This window comes from Schistocerca serialis, chromosome 5 (genome assembly GCF_023864345.2).
Source record: "Schistocerca serialis cubense isolate TAMUIC-IGC-003099 chromosome 5, iqSchSeri2.2, whole genome shotgun sequence".
Lineage (NCBI taxonomy): Eukaryota > Metazoa > Arthropoda > Insecta > Orthoptera > Acrididae > Schistocerca > Schistocerca serialis.
The window spans coordinates 419366521-419380070 of NC_064642.1; the positions used below are offsets into that span (position 1 = coordinate 419366521).

General features: G+C 39.0%; 1 protein-coding gene across 1 annotated transcript in view; it reads right to left on the minus strand.

Moving 5' to 3' along the window:
- Nucleotides 1-113: 113 nt before the first annotated feature.
- LOC126481287 (tubulin alpha chain-like) overlaps nucleotides 114-13550 on the minus strand; it is a 284780-nt gene continuing 271343 nt past the window's right edge. Inside the window, exon 5 of the mRNA XM_050104926.1 lies at nucleotides 114-401. Coding sequence (XP_049960883.1) covers nucleotides 114-401 — 288 coding nt within the window. The remainder of the gene's footprint in view (nucleotides 402-13550) is intronic.

A 13550-nucleotide genomic window follows, 5' to 3' on the forward strand; every position in this document is an offset into this window, starting at 1 on the left:
ATAGCATTCCAATTTTGCACTTTCTTATTCAAAGATTAACGACAGATTTCTGAAGAAGAGACTTCAATACCAGGTGATTATCACAATACAGACTACATTTCAATACACACTTCCTAAAATTCTTCTAACATATTATCAGATGAATCATTAGCTACTTCTGCATAATCCCTTTCAAGTGCTGCTAGATCTTCACGAGCTTCACCAAATTCACCCTCTTCCATTCCTTCTGCAACATACCAGTGAACAAAAGCACGTCTGTTGTACATCAAGTCAAATTTGTGATTCAACTTTGCCCAAGCTTCTGCTATAGCAGTTGTGTTACTTAGTAGAGAAACAGCTCTTTGAACTTGTGCAAGATCAGCTCCTGGCACTGCTGTTGGAGGCTGATAGTTGATGCCAATCTGGAAATAAAATTGTTTGTAGTATGTATATATATATTTTAAGTGTACATTAATTTTTTTGCCTGGTTGCAGACAGACTAATAAAAATTGAAAATATTTGTAGTCATTTAAAAGCAATCAGTTTCATCATGAGTAACTTATAACCAACATTTACAGAGGCAATTGACATGTTAGATGAAATGCTTCATGCACCATTGACCATCCTCACTAAATAGTCAGTAACTTGTGTATTGTGGCTGTAGTTATTTATAATGAGAGCACAAACAAAAGTGTACCCAGGACCTAGGACCAAAACTGGGAATGGTGTGGGTGGGGTGAGGTGGGGTGGGAAGGGGGAAGTCAGGAGGAGGGAACTTATGTTATATTAACAGTGAATGACAAAAAAGTCTTGAGCTCTCATGATTAATGGCTCTGGGTGCACTTGCTGCTAGTCAGTATCCCTACACAGATCCCCACTGGGAAATTTTGAACTGGTAAGAGGAATGTTGATTGCTTGCTATACTATCTGCAGACAGCAGCAAGCAGTTAATAGTCTTAGTAATTTCAATGTAAATTTTCTTAAGGCTTCTAAAAGGAAGAATGAGCTGGAATCCTTATTTGGATCCCACAATTTGAGCTCAGTAATTAACTTTTCAACACAGGTGGACAAAGACAGTAGGATTCTAACTGATAAAGTTTTCTTTGGCAAAGCTCAAAGCAAGAAAACAACTGTTTACCCAGTAACAAATACTCTCTCTGATCATGATGCACTGTTAGTTAGGATAAATAAGATAATGCCTTGCAGAATTGATACTCCGCAGTGGAAATCAGTTAGAGTAATTAATGACTGCAGGACAAATGTTTCTATGAGTAGCTTACAAGAAATGATCTGGGATGAAATTTGTAATGAACCAAATGCTAACATAAAATTTAATCTATTCCATGATAAATTCATATCATTATTTGAACATAGCTTTCTGTATAAGCTAATCAGAAAGAACATTAAACAGTCACGTAAAAAACCATGGATCAACTGAGGGATTAAAGCATCTTGTGAGAGGAAAAGGGAAAGATATCTGCTAGCAAGGTCAAGTAGAGATCCAGCAGTATTTTTAGACTACAGAAACTACTCAAAATTACTAACAAAGTTATTAGAAATCAAGGAATATGCACATTGTATCAGAAATAAGAAATTATGACAACAGACTTCAGTTTTTTTTAATTTTTTTAATTCTACAAAAACTGATAGGTTGCAAGAAGTAGTTACTAGAAGTTAAGGAACTCCTTTATTTTAATAATGCATTTCAAGCGTGCCCCATCATCAGATGATCTGCTAAATTAATAACAAATTTTTAAATTACAAATGTGAACACATGCAGAAATGTACACTCCTGGAAATTGAAATAAGAACACCGTGAATTCATTGTCCCAGGAAGGGGAAACTTTATTGACACATTCCTGGGGTCAGATACATCACATGATCACACTGACAGAACCACAGGCACATAGACACAGGCAACAGAGCATGCACAATGTCGGTACTAGTACAGTGTATATCCACCTTTCGCAGCAATGCAGGCTGCTATTCTCCCATGGAGACGATCGTAGAGATGCTGGATGTAGTCCTGTGGAACGGCTTGCCATGCCATTTCCACCTGGGGCCTCAGTTGGACCAGCGTTCGTGCTGGACGTGCAGACCGCGTGAGACGACGCTTCATCCAGTCCCAAACATGCTCAATGGGGGACAGATCCGGAGATCTTGCTGGCCAGGGTAGTTGACTTACACCTTCTAGAGCACGTTGGGTGGCACGGGATACATGCGGACGTGCGTTGTCCTGTTGGAACAGCAAGTTCCCTTGCCGGTCTAGGAATGGTAGAACGATGGGTTCGATGACGGTTTGGATGTACCGTGCACTATTCAGTGTCCCCTCGACGATCACCAGTGGTGTACGGCCAGTGTAGGAGATCGCTCCCCACACCATGATGCCGGGTGTTGGCCCTGTGTGCCTCGGTCGTATGCAGTCCTGATTGTGGCGCTCACCTGCACGGCGCCAAACACGCATACGACCATCATTGGCACCAAGGCAGAAGCGACTCTCATCGCTGAAGACGACACGTCTCCATTCGTCCCTCCATTCACGCCTGTCGCGACACCACTGGAGGCGGGCTGCACGATGTTGGGGCGTGAGCGGAAGACGGCCTAACGGTGTGCGGGACCGTAGCCCAGCTTCATGGAGACGGTTGCGAATGGTCCTCGCCGATACCCCAGGAGCAACAGTGTCCCTAATTTGCTGGGAAGTGGCGCTGCGGTCCCCTACGGCACTGCGTAGGATCCTACGGTCTTGGCGTGCATCCGTGCGTCGCTGCGGTCCGGTCCCAGGTCGACGGGCACGTGCACCTTCCGCCGACCACTGGCGACAACATCGATGTACTGTGGAGACCTCACGCCCCACGTGTTGAGCAATTCGGCGGTACGTCCACCCGGCCTCCCGCATGCCCACTATACGCCCTTGCTCAAAGTCCGTCAACTGCACATACGGTTCACGTCCACGCTGTCGCGGCATGCTACCAGTGTTAAAGACTGCGATGGAGCTCCGTATGCCACGGCAAACTGGCTGACACTGACGGCGGCGGTGCACAAATGCTGCGCAGCTAGCGCCATTCGACGGCCAACACCGCGGTTCCTGGTGTGTCCGCTGTGCCGTGCGTGTGATCATTGCTTGCACAGCCCTCTCGCAGTGTCCGGAGCAAGTATGGTGGGTCTGACACACCGGTGTCAATGTGTTCTTTTTTCCATTTCCGGGAGTGTATTTATTCAGGCACAATGATTTGAAACCAAAATTCATAATTTACAGAAATATGCACTACAATGCATATGAATACAATGCTGTGACAAATACTATATTCAAATAAAGACAGAAATACTGATATGACATTTAGACAGCTAGCAGAGAAACAAATATAGCAACTTGTAAAGGGACATCCTCCTCTAGTGTTACTTTACCTCAACAGAAGTAGTTGATACCAAAAATATTTTTGATTTTTAAAACAGGTCAGTACTGTCTCAGTTGTTTTTCCAAAAAAAATTCATATGATTTTGTGTACAATGTATTATAAATCAAGCTAAAATCCATAAAAAGAAATTACTTAATTTTTGTTGTTACAATCGATACTTACTAGCTCTGTATGTAGTTAATTTTTTATTTATTTATTTTTTATAGAAATATTTGAAATTACAAGATATTTGGCACATTTAAAAATTCTATTATTAACTATGCAATTTTGTGCTACTTATTATGTTTATTTCTGGATTCATTTATAAAATAATAATATAAATTAATAGAAATTCATTTATCAAGAGAATTTGTAAACACTTGGAATACTGTTAGTACTGCAGACCAATGTAGTATTGGGCATGCCTCTGACATGATCAGACATGTTTTGTAATTTGGAATAACAATGTAATTTCAGCTTTGTTTATGTGAAAATTCAATAGACAGTGTGATATAGAAAAATATGATACAATAAATTATTGTGAAGAAACAAAAAATCTGAACAGACTTATTTCAAAACTTATTATGTCAATGGAAATCATGAGAACTTATAATGTTATAATGTTTAGCTTTAAAAATCAGCCCCTAGACGTGAAGAACTGGAGACAACTATGAGAAAAAGAAGGTAAGTAAAAAGGTTATTGTAAATCTTACTTCCCTCAAAGCTTATTAACAGACTTAACTATAAAGACAGAGACAGTCAACAAGTGATGTGAGTAAGGGGTAGGTTACAAGCTCTCAACACTGCATAAGTAAACTTGCTTACACTAGATGGCAGGTGAGTCATAGTGCTATAGCCTGACAGTACAGGATAATACACTATTACTTTTTAATAAGATTTATTTTATGGTACAAACAGATATTTACACAAATTTAAAGTGGTGTGTATTTCATGCCAACATATAGGCAATGAAAAACACACTTACGACAAATAGTAAGAGATAAAAGTTCAAGCAAACATACAGACAAGTGATTTAATTCTGTTTTAAGTATATAATCTGTGTTGCAATTCAGGATAAGTGTGAATGTTGCCATAGGATAGTCAAAGAGGGAGTGGTAGATGTAGATTGGAGTTGGAATTTTATTGTGGTGACTATAGTGGGCAACTGAGTGGGAGACACAGTGAGGCTGTTCCATGGTACTGTAGGCTATGTAAAAATACAAGAGAATCACTAAAAGGAGGCATAGATTTGTGCCTTTCAGGCTTAATTCAAACATGTGAAATTTTAACTAGATAGGCTGTAGAAGGAAGAAGATCATGGGAACTGGGTAAAGGTAACAAGAAATGGGCAAAAGGGGCACAGCCTCTTCAACTTTTTCATCTACATTTGAGCTCACAGTAGAGAATAAATTTGACTTGCTACCTGAAGTAGGAGGAGAAAAGCCTCATCCAACTGTACATCACAGTAGCGTACAACAGACTTCTTGCAAAGAATTCTAGTCTAGGTTGGAATTAAAAGATAGTAGGAAGTAAAGAATCTCACCACTAGGTAGTAGTCATAGGAGGGGTGTAGGCTAGATGGTCCAGGACAAATCAGGAACAGGATACCAAGTCAAAAGTATTGTGAAGCCAAGTGCTAGCCTCAGACAGGTGATAGAGAAGTGGGGATTTTAGGCAAGTATTTTGGCAAAGAGAAACAGATTATTGTAGTAAGTGGAGTGGGGAATATACTGGCCAAAGATAGAAATTACAGCATTAGGGGTGATGTATGAAATAGGAGTAGCAACTACACACACAGCAATGTGAGTTTTGTGGAGCTCCTGTATTTCCATGACCATCCATAGGACAACACTGCTGAGAGTTGTGTGAACACTAAGTTGAGCAGACTGCTGCTGACTGAAATAAAAACTCATATGAGTGTGGTGCTACTGCTACAATTGGGAGATGAAGCTATACTAGTTCACACCTGAATAACACCCATCACACAAACAAAGATCCCTGTGGTTACTGGTGTCAGAGAGTCACCTTTTTAGGTTAGGATCAGGATTAAGGCATATTGTTTTGAAAGAAGCCAAAATAACACAAGAGTCCCACAAAATTCTTAAGAATTCACAGAAAAGTAAGGTTAGCTTATTTCATCAAAATATTAAGGACTGAGTAATAAAGCAGAAGAGCTCCTTGTCTGTTTGGAAAATTTAGAAAGTTCTGAAAAGATGGATATCCTATGCTTATCTGAGCACCACATAATCACAGGGTTAGATAAGTTACATCTAAAAGATTAGACTTGAGGAGCTTACTCATGCAGAACTAATATGGGAAAAGGAGGAGTTGTTACATATATTGAGATGGGACGTAAGTTCAAAAACATTGAGGCTAATAGAGCCTGTAGTGATCAGCACATAGAAGTGTGTGCTTGTGAATTAATGCTGGAAATAATTAACTTTTAACTATAATCATGTATATATCATCACTGTGGAATATTAAACTATTTTTGAGGAATCTGGATTCCTTACTATGCTATCTGTCAGACCTAAGTAAACATTTATTAATCTGTGGTAATTTCAATGTAGATTTCCTTAAGGTTTCTGAAAGGAAAAATGACCTGGAAACCTTATTTGGATCCTACAATTTGATCTCAGTAATTAACTTTTAAACACAGACAGATAAAGACTGTAGAACACTGATAATGTTTTCTTTGGTGAAGCTCAAAGCAAGAAAATAACTGTTTATCCAGTAGCAAATGCTCTCTCTCATCTTGAAACACTGTTAGTTAGGATAACTAAGATAGTGCCTTTCAGAATAGATATTCCACAGCAGAAATCAGTTAAAATAATTAACGACTGCAGGACAAATGTTTTTATGAATGATTTACAATGACCTGGGATGAAATTTATAATGAACCAAATGCTAACACAAAATTTAATCTATTATATGATAATTCATATCATTATTTGAAAATAGCTTTCTGCATAAGCTAATCACAAAGATTAGATCCAGCAATGACTGTAGACTACAGAAACTACTCAAAATTACTAAAAACATTATTAAATAGTCAAGAAACATGCACATTATGTCACAAGTAAGTAATTCTGGCAACAGACTTAAGGCTGTATGTGATGTAGTGAAGTCAGAGACAGGACAACCAGCCACAGACATGATAACATTGCTATTGAACTGAATGTAAGGGCTGTAAATGATGAGTCATAGGCAGAAAATATATTTAATAATCATTTCTTAAATGTAGTAGAAAGCACAGGGACTAATAGCTTAACAGAAGAATCACAGCAATATGTTGAGAAAGCATGTGTCACAGAATTCAGTCAGACGAATGTATCAATAACTTCTCCTTTTTAAATTAAGAAAATTACACTTTCTCTCAAAAATAAAAGCTCATCTGGTTCTGGTGGTGTTTCCAATAATGACTAAAAATTTGTTCCCCCATATAGTAAGCCCTGTCTTATCTGAAATATGTAATGTGTCACTAACATGAGGCACTTTTTCGGAGAGACCCCTCTATTAGAAAGGTGATACAAGAGATGTCAACAATTAGCAACCAATTTCATTGCTGACATCATTTTCCATAATTTTTGAGTAGATGATGAATTCTAGAATAATATCTCTCCTCATCAGCAATAATATCCTCAGCAAATCACAATTTAGATTTCAGAAGAGTTGTTCTGCTGAGAATGCCATTTACATGTTCTCTTGAGATGTGCCAATTCTCCATCCCTATTCCAATCCTAGTCCCAATCCTGCATCCAATGGGCCAATCCCCCGTGCTCAGCCCATGTGCAAGACCTGTTCCATACATCAGCCCACCACCTCCTGCTGCAATCCTGTCCCAGGCATTTCTTACTCTATAAAAGGCAAATCCATGCGTGAAAGTAGCCACGTTATGTATCAGCTATACTGCAATTGCTGTGTAGCATTACTTGTGGGCATGGCAAGCAAACTGTGGCAAACCACAAACTCGACCATCAATTTTCCAAACATGTCGCACACCACAACACAAATGACTTCAACAGGTGCTTCACTATGCAGACATTTGGATGCTTCCTTCCATCACAAGTTTTTCTGAACTACACAGAAGGGAACTGTCTGCTCAGCATATCCTGTGGTCTTGCAATACCCATGGCCTTAACCTCCAATAACCTCATCCCACTGCCTCACCTTATCCTTTCCCTTCTCTCTTCTGTCCACACCACTTCTTCCCCACCTAGATAGTGCACTACCTTCTCCACCGCTCTTCCACCTCCCTCCCCCTCCCTGCATTGTGGGTGTTTCTCTCTCTCTCTCTCTCTCTACCCCTTCCCCTCTTTCCCTCCTTTTAACCCCTCTCCATCTCTTGCTCCTCCCTTTCTCCCTCTTCATCATCACCTTCTTCTCCTTTTCCTGCTTCCTTCCTCCTTTCCCTCTTGCTACATCTGTTTTTGCTGTACCCTCTATACTGTTACAATTTTGTTGTGGAGTCACAGAGTCATCTACCCTGAGACCTGTCTCTTTCCTGTTACACCCTCCATGCATCCTTCCCTACCACCTCCACATCTCCATCAGCTCAGGCAACTGCTTGCAACACTTGGTTATCAATAATCAGCCTTACTATGGCCATAGGAATGTGCATCTGCTTGTCTGTTGGTCATGGGTGTGTGAATGTGTGTACTATTTCTAAAAATAAAATAATAAAAAATAAAGAAAGAGCCTAAAAACTAATGTGAATGCTGTTCCTGTTACATGTTTCTGTGCTTCACACATTGGTTTGCTATATGTGAGTGCTTCTTGTTTCATTATTTTACTTATGGTATTAAATACATTATAACCATTATTTTTTTATTATAATGTGTATATTTTTAATAACTTTTCATAATATACTAGAAAAATATAGCAGATATTGTACTACCTCCTTATATAAGTTTACCTCGGCATATATAAAAAAAGGATGACCTGTATGTAATCTAGAGACTACACTGATGGGAAAAATGCAAAAATAAAAAATAATTAATATAGAGTAATGAAATTTTGGGAATACACTCATGTAACTAACATATTTACTTGATTAACACTGGAAGATTGCAGGTTAATATACGGGTGAGACACGCCATTGCAAATGTGGATTGCTAATACATCCATAGTCAGTGTAACCACCAGAATGTTGAAAGTAAGCATGCAAACATGCTTGCCTTGTGTTGTACAGCTGCAAGATGTCAGTTTGTGGGATGGCATTCTATGTTTGTTGCACTTGTTTGGTCAGTACAGGGACAGTTAATGCTGTTTGTGGACGATGCTGGAGTTGTTGACTGATAATGTCCCATGTGTGTTCAATTGGAGAAGACCTGGTGACTGAGCAGGCCATGCCAACATATCAACACTCTTAGAGCATATTGGGTTACAACAGCAGTATGTGGGTGAGCATTATGCTATTGGAAAACATTCCCTGGAATGCTGTTCTGAATGGCAGAACAACAGGTCAAATCAATAGACTGACGTACAGATTTGTGGTCAGAATGCATGGGATAACTACATGAGTGCTCCTACTGTCATACAAATTTGCACCCCACACCATTACTCCAGCTGCAGGTACAATGTGTCTAGCACACAGACAGATTTGTTGCAGGCCCTCAAAATCATATCCTCCCAACCAACACACAGCCATTACCGGCACTGAAGCAGAACCAGATTTTATCAGAAAGCACAGCAGACCTCTACCCTGCCCTCCAATGAGCTCTCACTTTATGCCACAGAAGTTGTAAAAGGCAGTGGTTTTGGGGTCAGTGGAATGCATGCTATGGGGCGTCTGGCTTGGAACTGACCTAGAAATAACCAATTTTTAACAGTTCATTGTATCATTATGGTGCCTGCTGCTGCAGATGCAGTACAATGCACCAGATCCATATGCCAAACATGATGGTCTTCAATCTCGGTAGTGCCACATGGATGTCTGGAGCCTGGTCTTCTTGTGACCATACATTCTCATTTTATTACCAGCACTCATGTGCAGTGGCTACCTTCCTGCCAAGTCTTTCTGGAATATCACAGAAGGAACATTCAGCTTTTTGTAGCTTTACTAGACGATCTTGTTCAAATTCACCAAGTTGTCGATAATGGCATGCCTTAAAGACATTCTAGACTAACATCAACTCACCATGTCCAGTTTCAAAGGTAACTTACACTCACAACCATTACAATTTGTATTTAAAGCAAACCTGATTTGCATCCTCATAGTGGTACTTGTAGCAACAGTCTTATGAAACTGGTGTGAAATTTGAATCGACACTATCTTTGAGATACAGAAACATGCCTATCAACTTTTGTTATGTCACACAACTCCTTCTTGCTGTTGCAGTTTTTTTCTATCAGAGTCATAGAGAAATGTGGAAAAATGAAAGATAATGTCATTGAAATAGATATGTTACACCACCATCCAGTGGTGCAAATTTATTTTGCCTGTAAACAAATAAGAATAGAATATTGTTTGCCTATAAACAAAAGAGGAATAGTTAAACCAATATCCAGCATTCAACAAAAAGAAAAAAGTATTCTATTTCAAATGCAACCACCAAGTACTAATCACAGTCACAGTCACTATTTGTTATTATTGAGGATGGAGGCTTTGATATGATTTTTGCAATTGATTGAATAGTATAGGAGTTGATATGCTGCAACATCACCAAGTGGTGTATTACAACAAAGTGGGTACTGTGAAAATATTCTCCATCTACAAATACCATATACACTAATTTTCATAGTGATCAGCTGAATGGTATAGGAGCTGATGTGCTGCAGCACCATCTAGTAGTGAGTTACAGCAAAGCAGATAGCATCATATCCTTCTCTATGAACAAATACATACACGTTCTAACTTCATGGTGACTGGTCAAACATTGTCAAAGTCTATTGATCTCAAACAGCCATACCAACATCCATTTCTATACACAAAGATTGAGGTAATTTTTGTGTTGTAAATAGTATGGGGTCTATATTTCATATGGCAATTACATAAATTATCTTTATCCATTTACAAAATTATATTAATCTCTTCAGTAATTCAGTTTTTAACATGAATTTAAACTTTACATAAATATCCGTAAGTTTCCCAGTGTTGATCTGTGAGAACTTGTAATTATAATAGTTTTATCCTTCAGTAAAAGCTCAGAAACAGATGTTTCTATATCTTCATCTATGTAAAAACAGAATGTTCAAATACTTTTGACTTCACATTCTATTTGCAAATTTTTGGTAACTTATTCTCTTTCTGTGCTGACTCCATTAGAAGATGTTGCTAAACTAAAAGCACTTGTATATTATCTTTTATTAGTCTGTGGGGGGGGGGGGGGGGGGGAGGGAGGGGAAAAAAAAGGCTGGAGTGTGATAGAAGCTTGGTAAGGATGCCCCTGCCTATTGTCAATGAAGATTTATACGAGTCTACTGGATCACTAGTGCTGCACACGACATGCTGTACACTTCTTACCTATAGTGAACAAACTATTCCAGGAATAGGGAAAACAGTCATTTCCACAAGCCATAAGAAAGTTACTTGCAAATTAACAATACTAACAATAGCAAATCCTAAGATGTCCAAAATTTTTCATCTAGATGTCTTCTTCTTATTTGGATTCTAAGTTCAAGATGCAGTTAGCCTAGGTTCAGAAGTCTCCCCTTTTGTCAGTCTTGAAGCTATAGTTCAATATATTTTTAAACCAAGTTTAGGTTGTGCCAATAAATCACATCATGTTGAAATCATCCACATTATGCTTTTGTATAGCTAAAATATTTTAATTTGTACTAAGGGATAAATGAAGTAAGGAATTATGCTAAGTGGATAAACATATACAAAAAAGGCAAGTATGTGTACATAGAGACACACTTTTCTCCATGTCCAACCACTGCCATTCAGTCAAGGTTGTGGTGGCAGTTAGTGCTAGGTATCCTACAATTAGTAAGGGAGTTTGGCTGCAGTGGGTGAAAGTAGATGAGTGTGTGTGGCAAAAATCATTTTCTCACACATTTTCTTTAAGAACATCATCTAAAATAACACTATTATCAATAATTGCATTAATTATTAATAATTATAATTATTAAAAAAGTTATTAGAGTGCCGATTGTACACTGTGGACTGGAAGTACACCTGTGGACTGTTCACTCAGGGACCATGGTGGACCCTGTGCCTGGTAGGCAACAGGACACATGCTACACCCTGTGCCTAGTAGAGAACAGGACAGATGCTACACTGAGGTCACTGAAATGCTGATCATTTCTGAAGAGCACACTGATGTACATGTCCTGTGAATATGAACGTCCTATCTTTAATCATTCAAGGTGTTCTGTTTTTTGTGAACATGTGTGTGTTTTGTTAAAAATTTATTCAAGTGAGTATAAACCTTTTTTTTTTGTTTTTACTATTTACTAGTAATGACTTACTTTTATTTATGAATTTATTTTTCAGAGTTGTTGTTTCAAATAAAATGCCAAAGTGTAAGACAGTGTTTACACAACCTTATGTGAATTGATAAAGAAGAAAAGCTGCACATAGAAACAAAACAAGAGAAGAATGAGAAAGACATGCAAAAAATAAGAAAAAGGTGAAGAGAAGAACAAAAAGCAGACATTAGCAAAGAGGTGTGAATTATATATGTTTAATTAGAAACCCCTCCCCCCATGAACCATGGACCTTGCCGTTGGTGGGGAGGCTTGCACAAACATGTGGTTCCTGAAGAGGGGCAGCAGCCTTTTCAGTAGTTGCAGGGGCAACAGTCTGGATGATTGACTGATCTGGCCTTGTAACATTAGCCAAAACGGCCTTGCTGTGCTGGTACTGCGAACGGCTGAAAGCAAGGGGAAACTACAGCCGTAATTTTTCCCGAGGACATGCAGCTTTACTGTATGATTAAATGATGATGGCATCCTCTTGGGTAAAATATTCCGGAGGTAAAATAGTCCCCCATTCGGATCTCCGGGCGGGGACTACTCAGGAGGACGTCGTTATCAGGAGAAAGAAACCTGGCATCCTACGGATCGGAGCGTGGAAAGTCAGATCCCTTAATCGGGCAGGTAGGTTAGAAAATTTAAAAAGGGAAATGGATAGGTTAAAGTTAGATATAGTGGGAATCAGTGAAGTTCGGTGGCAGGAGGAATAAGACTTTTGGTCAGGTGATTACAGGGTTATAAATACAAAATCAAATAGGGGTAATGCAGGAGTAGGTTTAATAATGAATAAAAAAATAGGAGTGCGGGTTAGCTACTACAAACAGCACAGTGAACGCATTATTGTGGCCAAGATAGACACAAAGCCCATGCCTACTACAGTAGTACAAGTTTATATGCCAACTAGCTCTGCAGATGATGAAGAAATTGATGAAATGTATGACGAGATAAAAGAAATTATTCAGGTAGTGAAGGGAGACGAAAATTTAATAGTCATGGGTGACTGGAATTCGTCAGTAGGAAAAGGGAGAGAAGGAAACATAGTAGGTGAATATGGATTGGGGGGAAGAAATGAAAGAGGAAGCCGCCTTGTAGAATTTTGCACAGAGCATAACTTAATCATAGCTAACACTTGGTTCAAGAATCATGAAAGAAGGTTGTATACCTGGAAGAATCCTGGAGATACTAAAAGGTATCAGATAGATTATATAATGGTAAGACAGAGATTTAGGAACCAGGTTTTAAATTGTAAGACATTTCCAGGGGCAGATGTGGATTCTGACCACAATCTATTGGTTATGAACTGCAGACTGAAACTGAAGAAACGGCAAAAAGGTGGGAATTTAAGGAGATGGGACCTGGATAAACTGAAAGAACCAGAGGTTGTACAGAGTTTCAGGGAGAGCATAAGGGAACAATTGACAGGAATGGGGGAAAGAAATACAGTAGAAGAAGAATGGGTAGCTCTGAGGGATGAAGTAGTGAAGGCAGCAGAGGATCAAGTAGGTAAAAAGACGAGGGCTAATAGAGATCCTTGGGTAACAGAAGAAATACTGAATTTAATTGATGAAAGGAGAAAATATAAAAATGCAGTAAATGAAGTAGGCAAAAAGGAATACAAACGTCTCAAAAATGAGATCGACAGGAAGTGCAAAATGGCTAAGCAGGGATGGCTAGAGGACAAATGTAAGGATGTAGAGGCTTGTCTCACTAGGGGTAAGATAGATACTGCCTACAGGAAAATTAAAGAAACCTTTG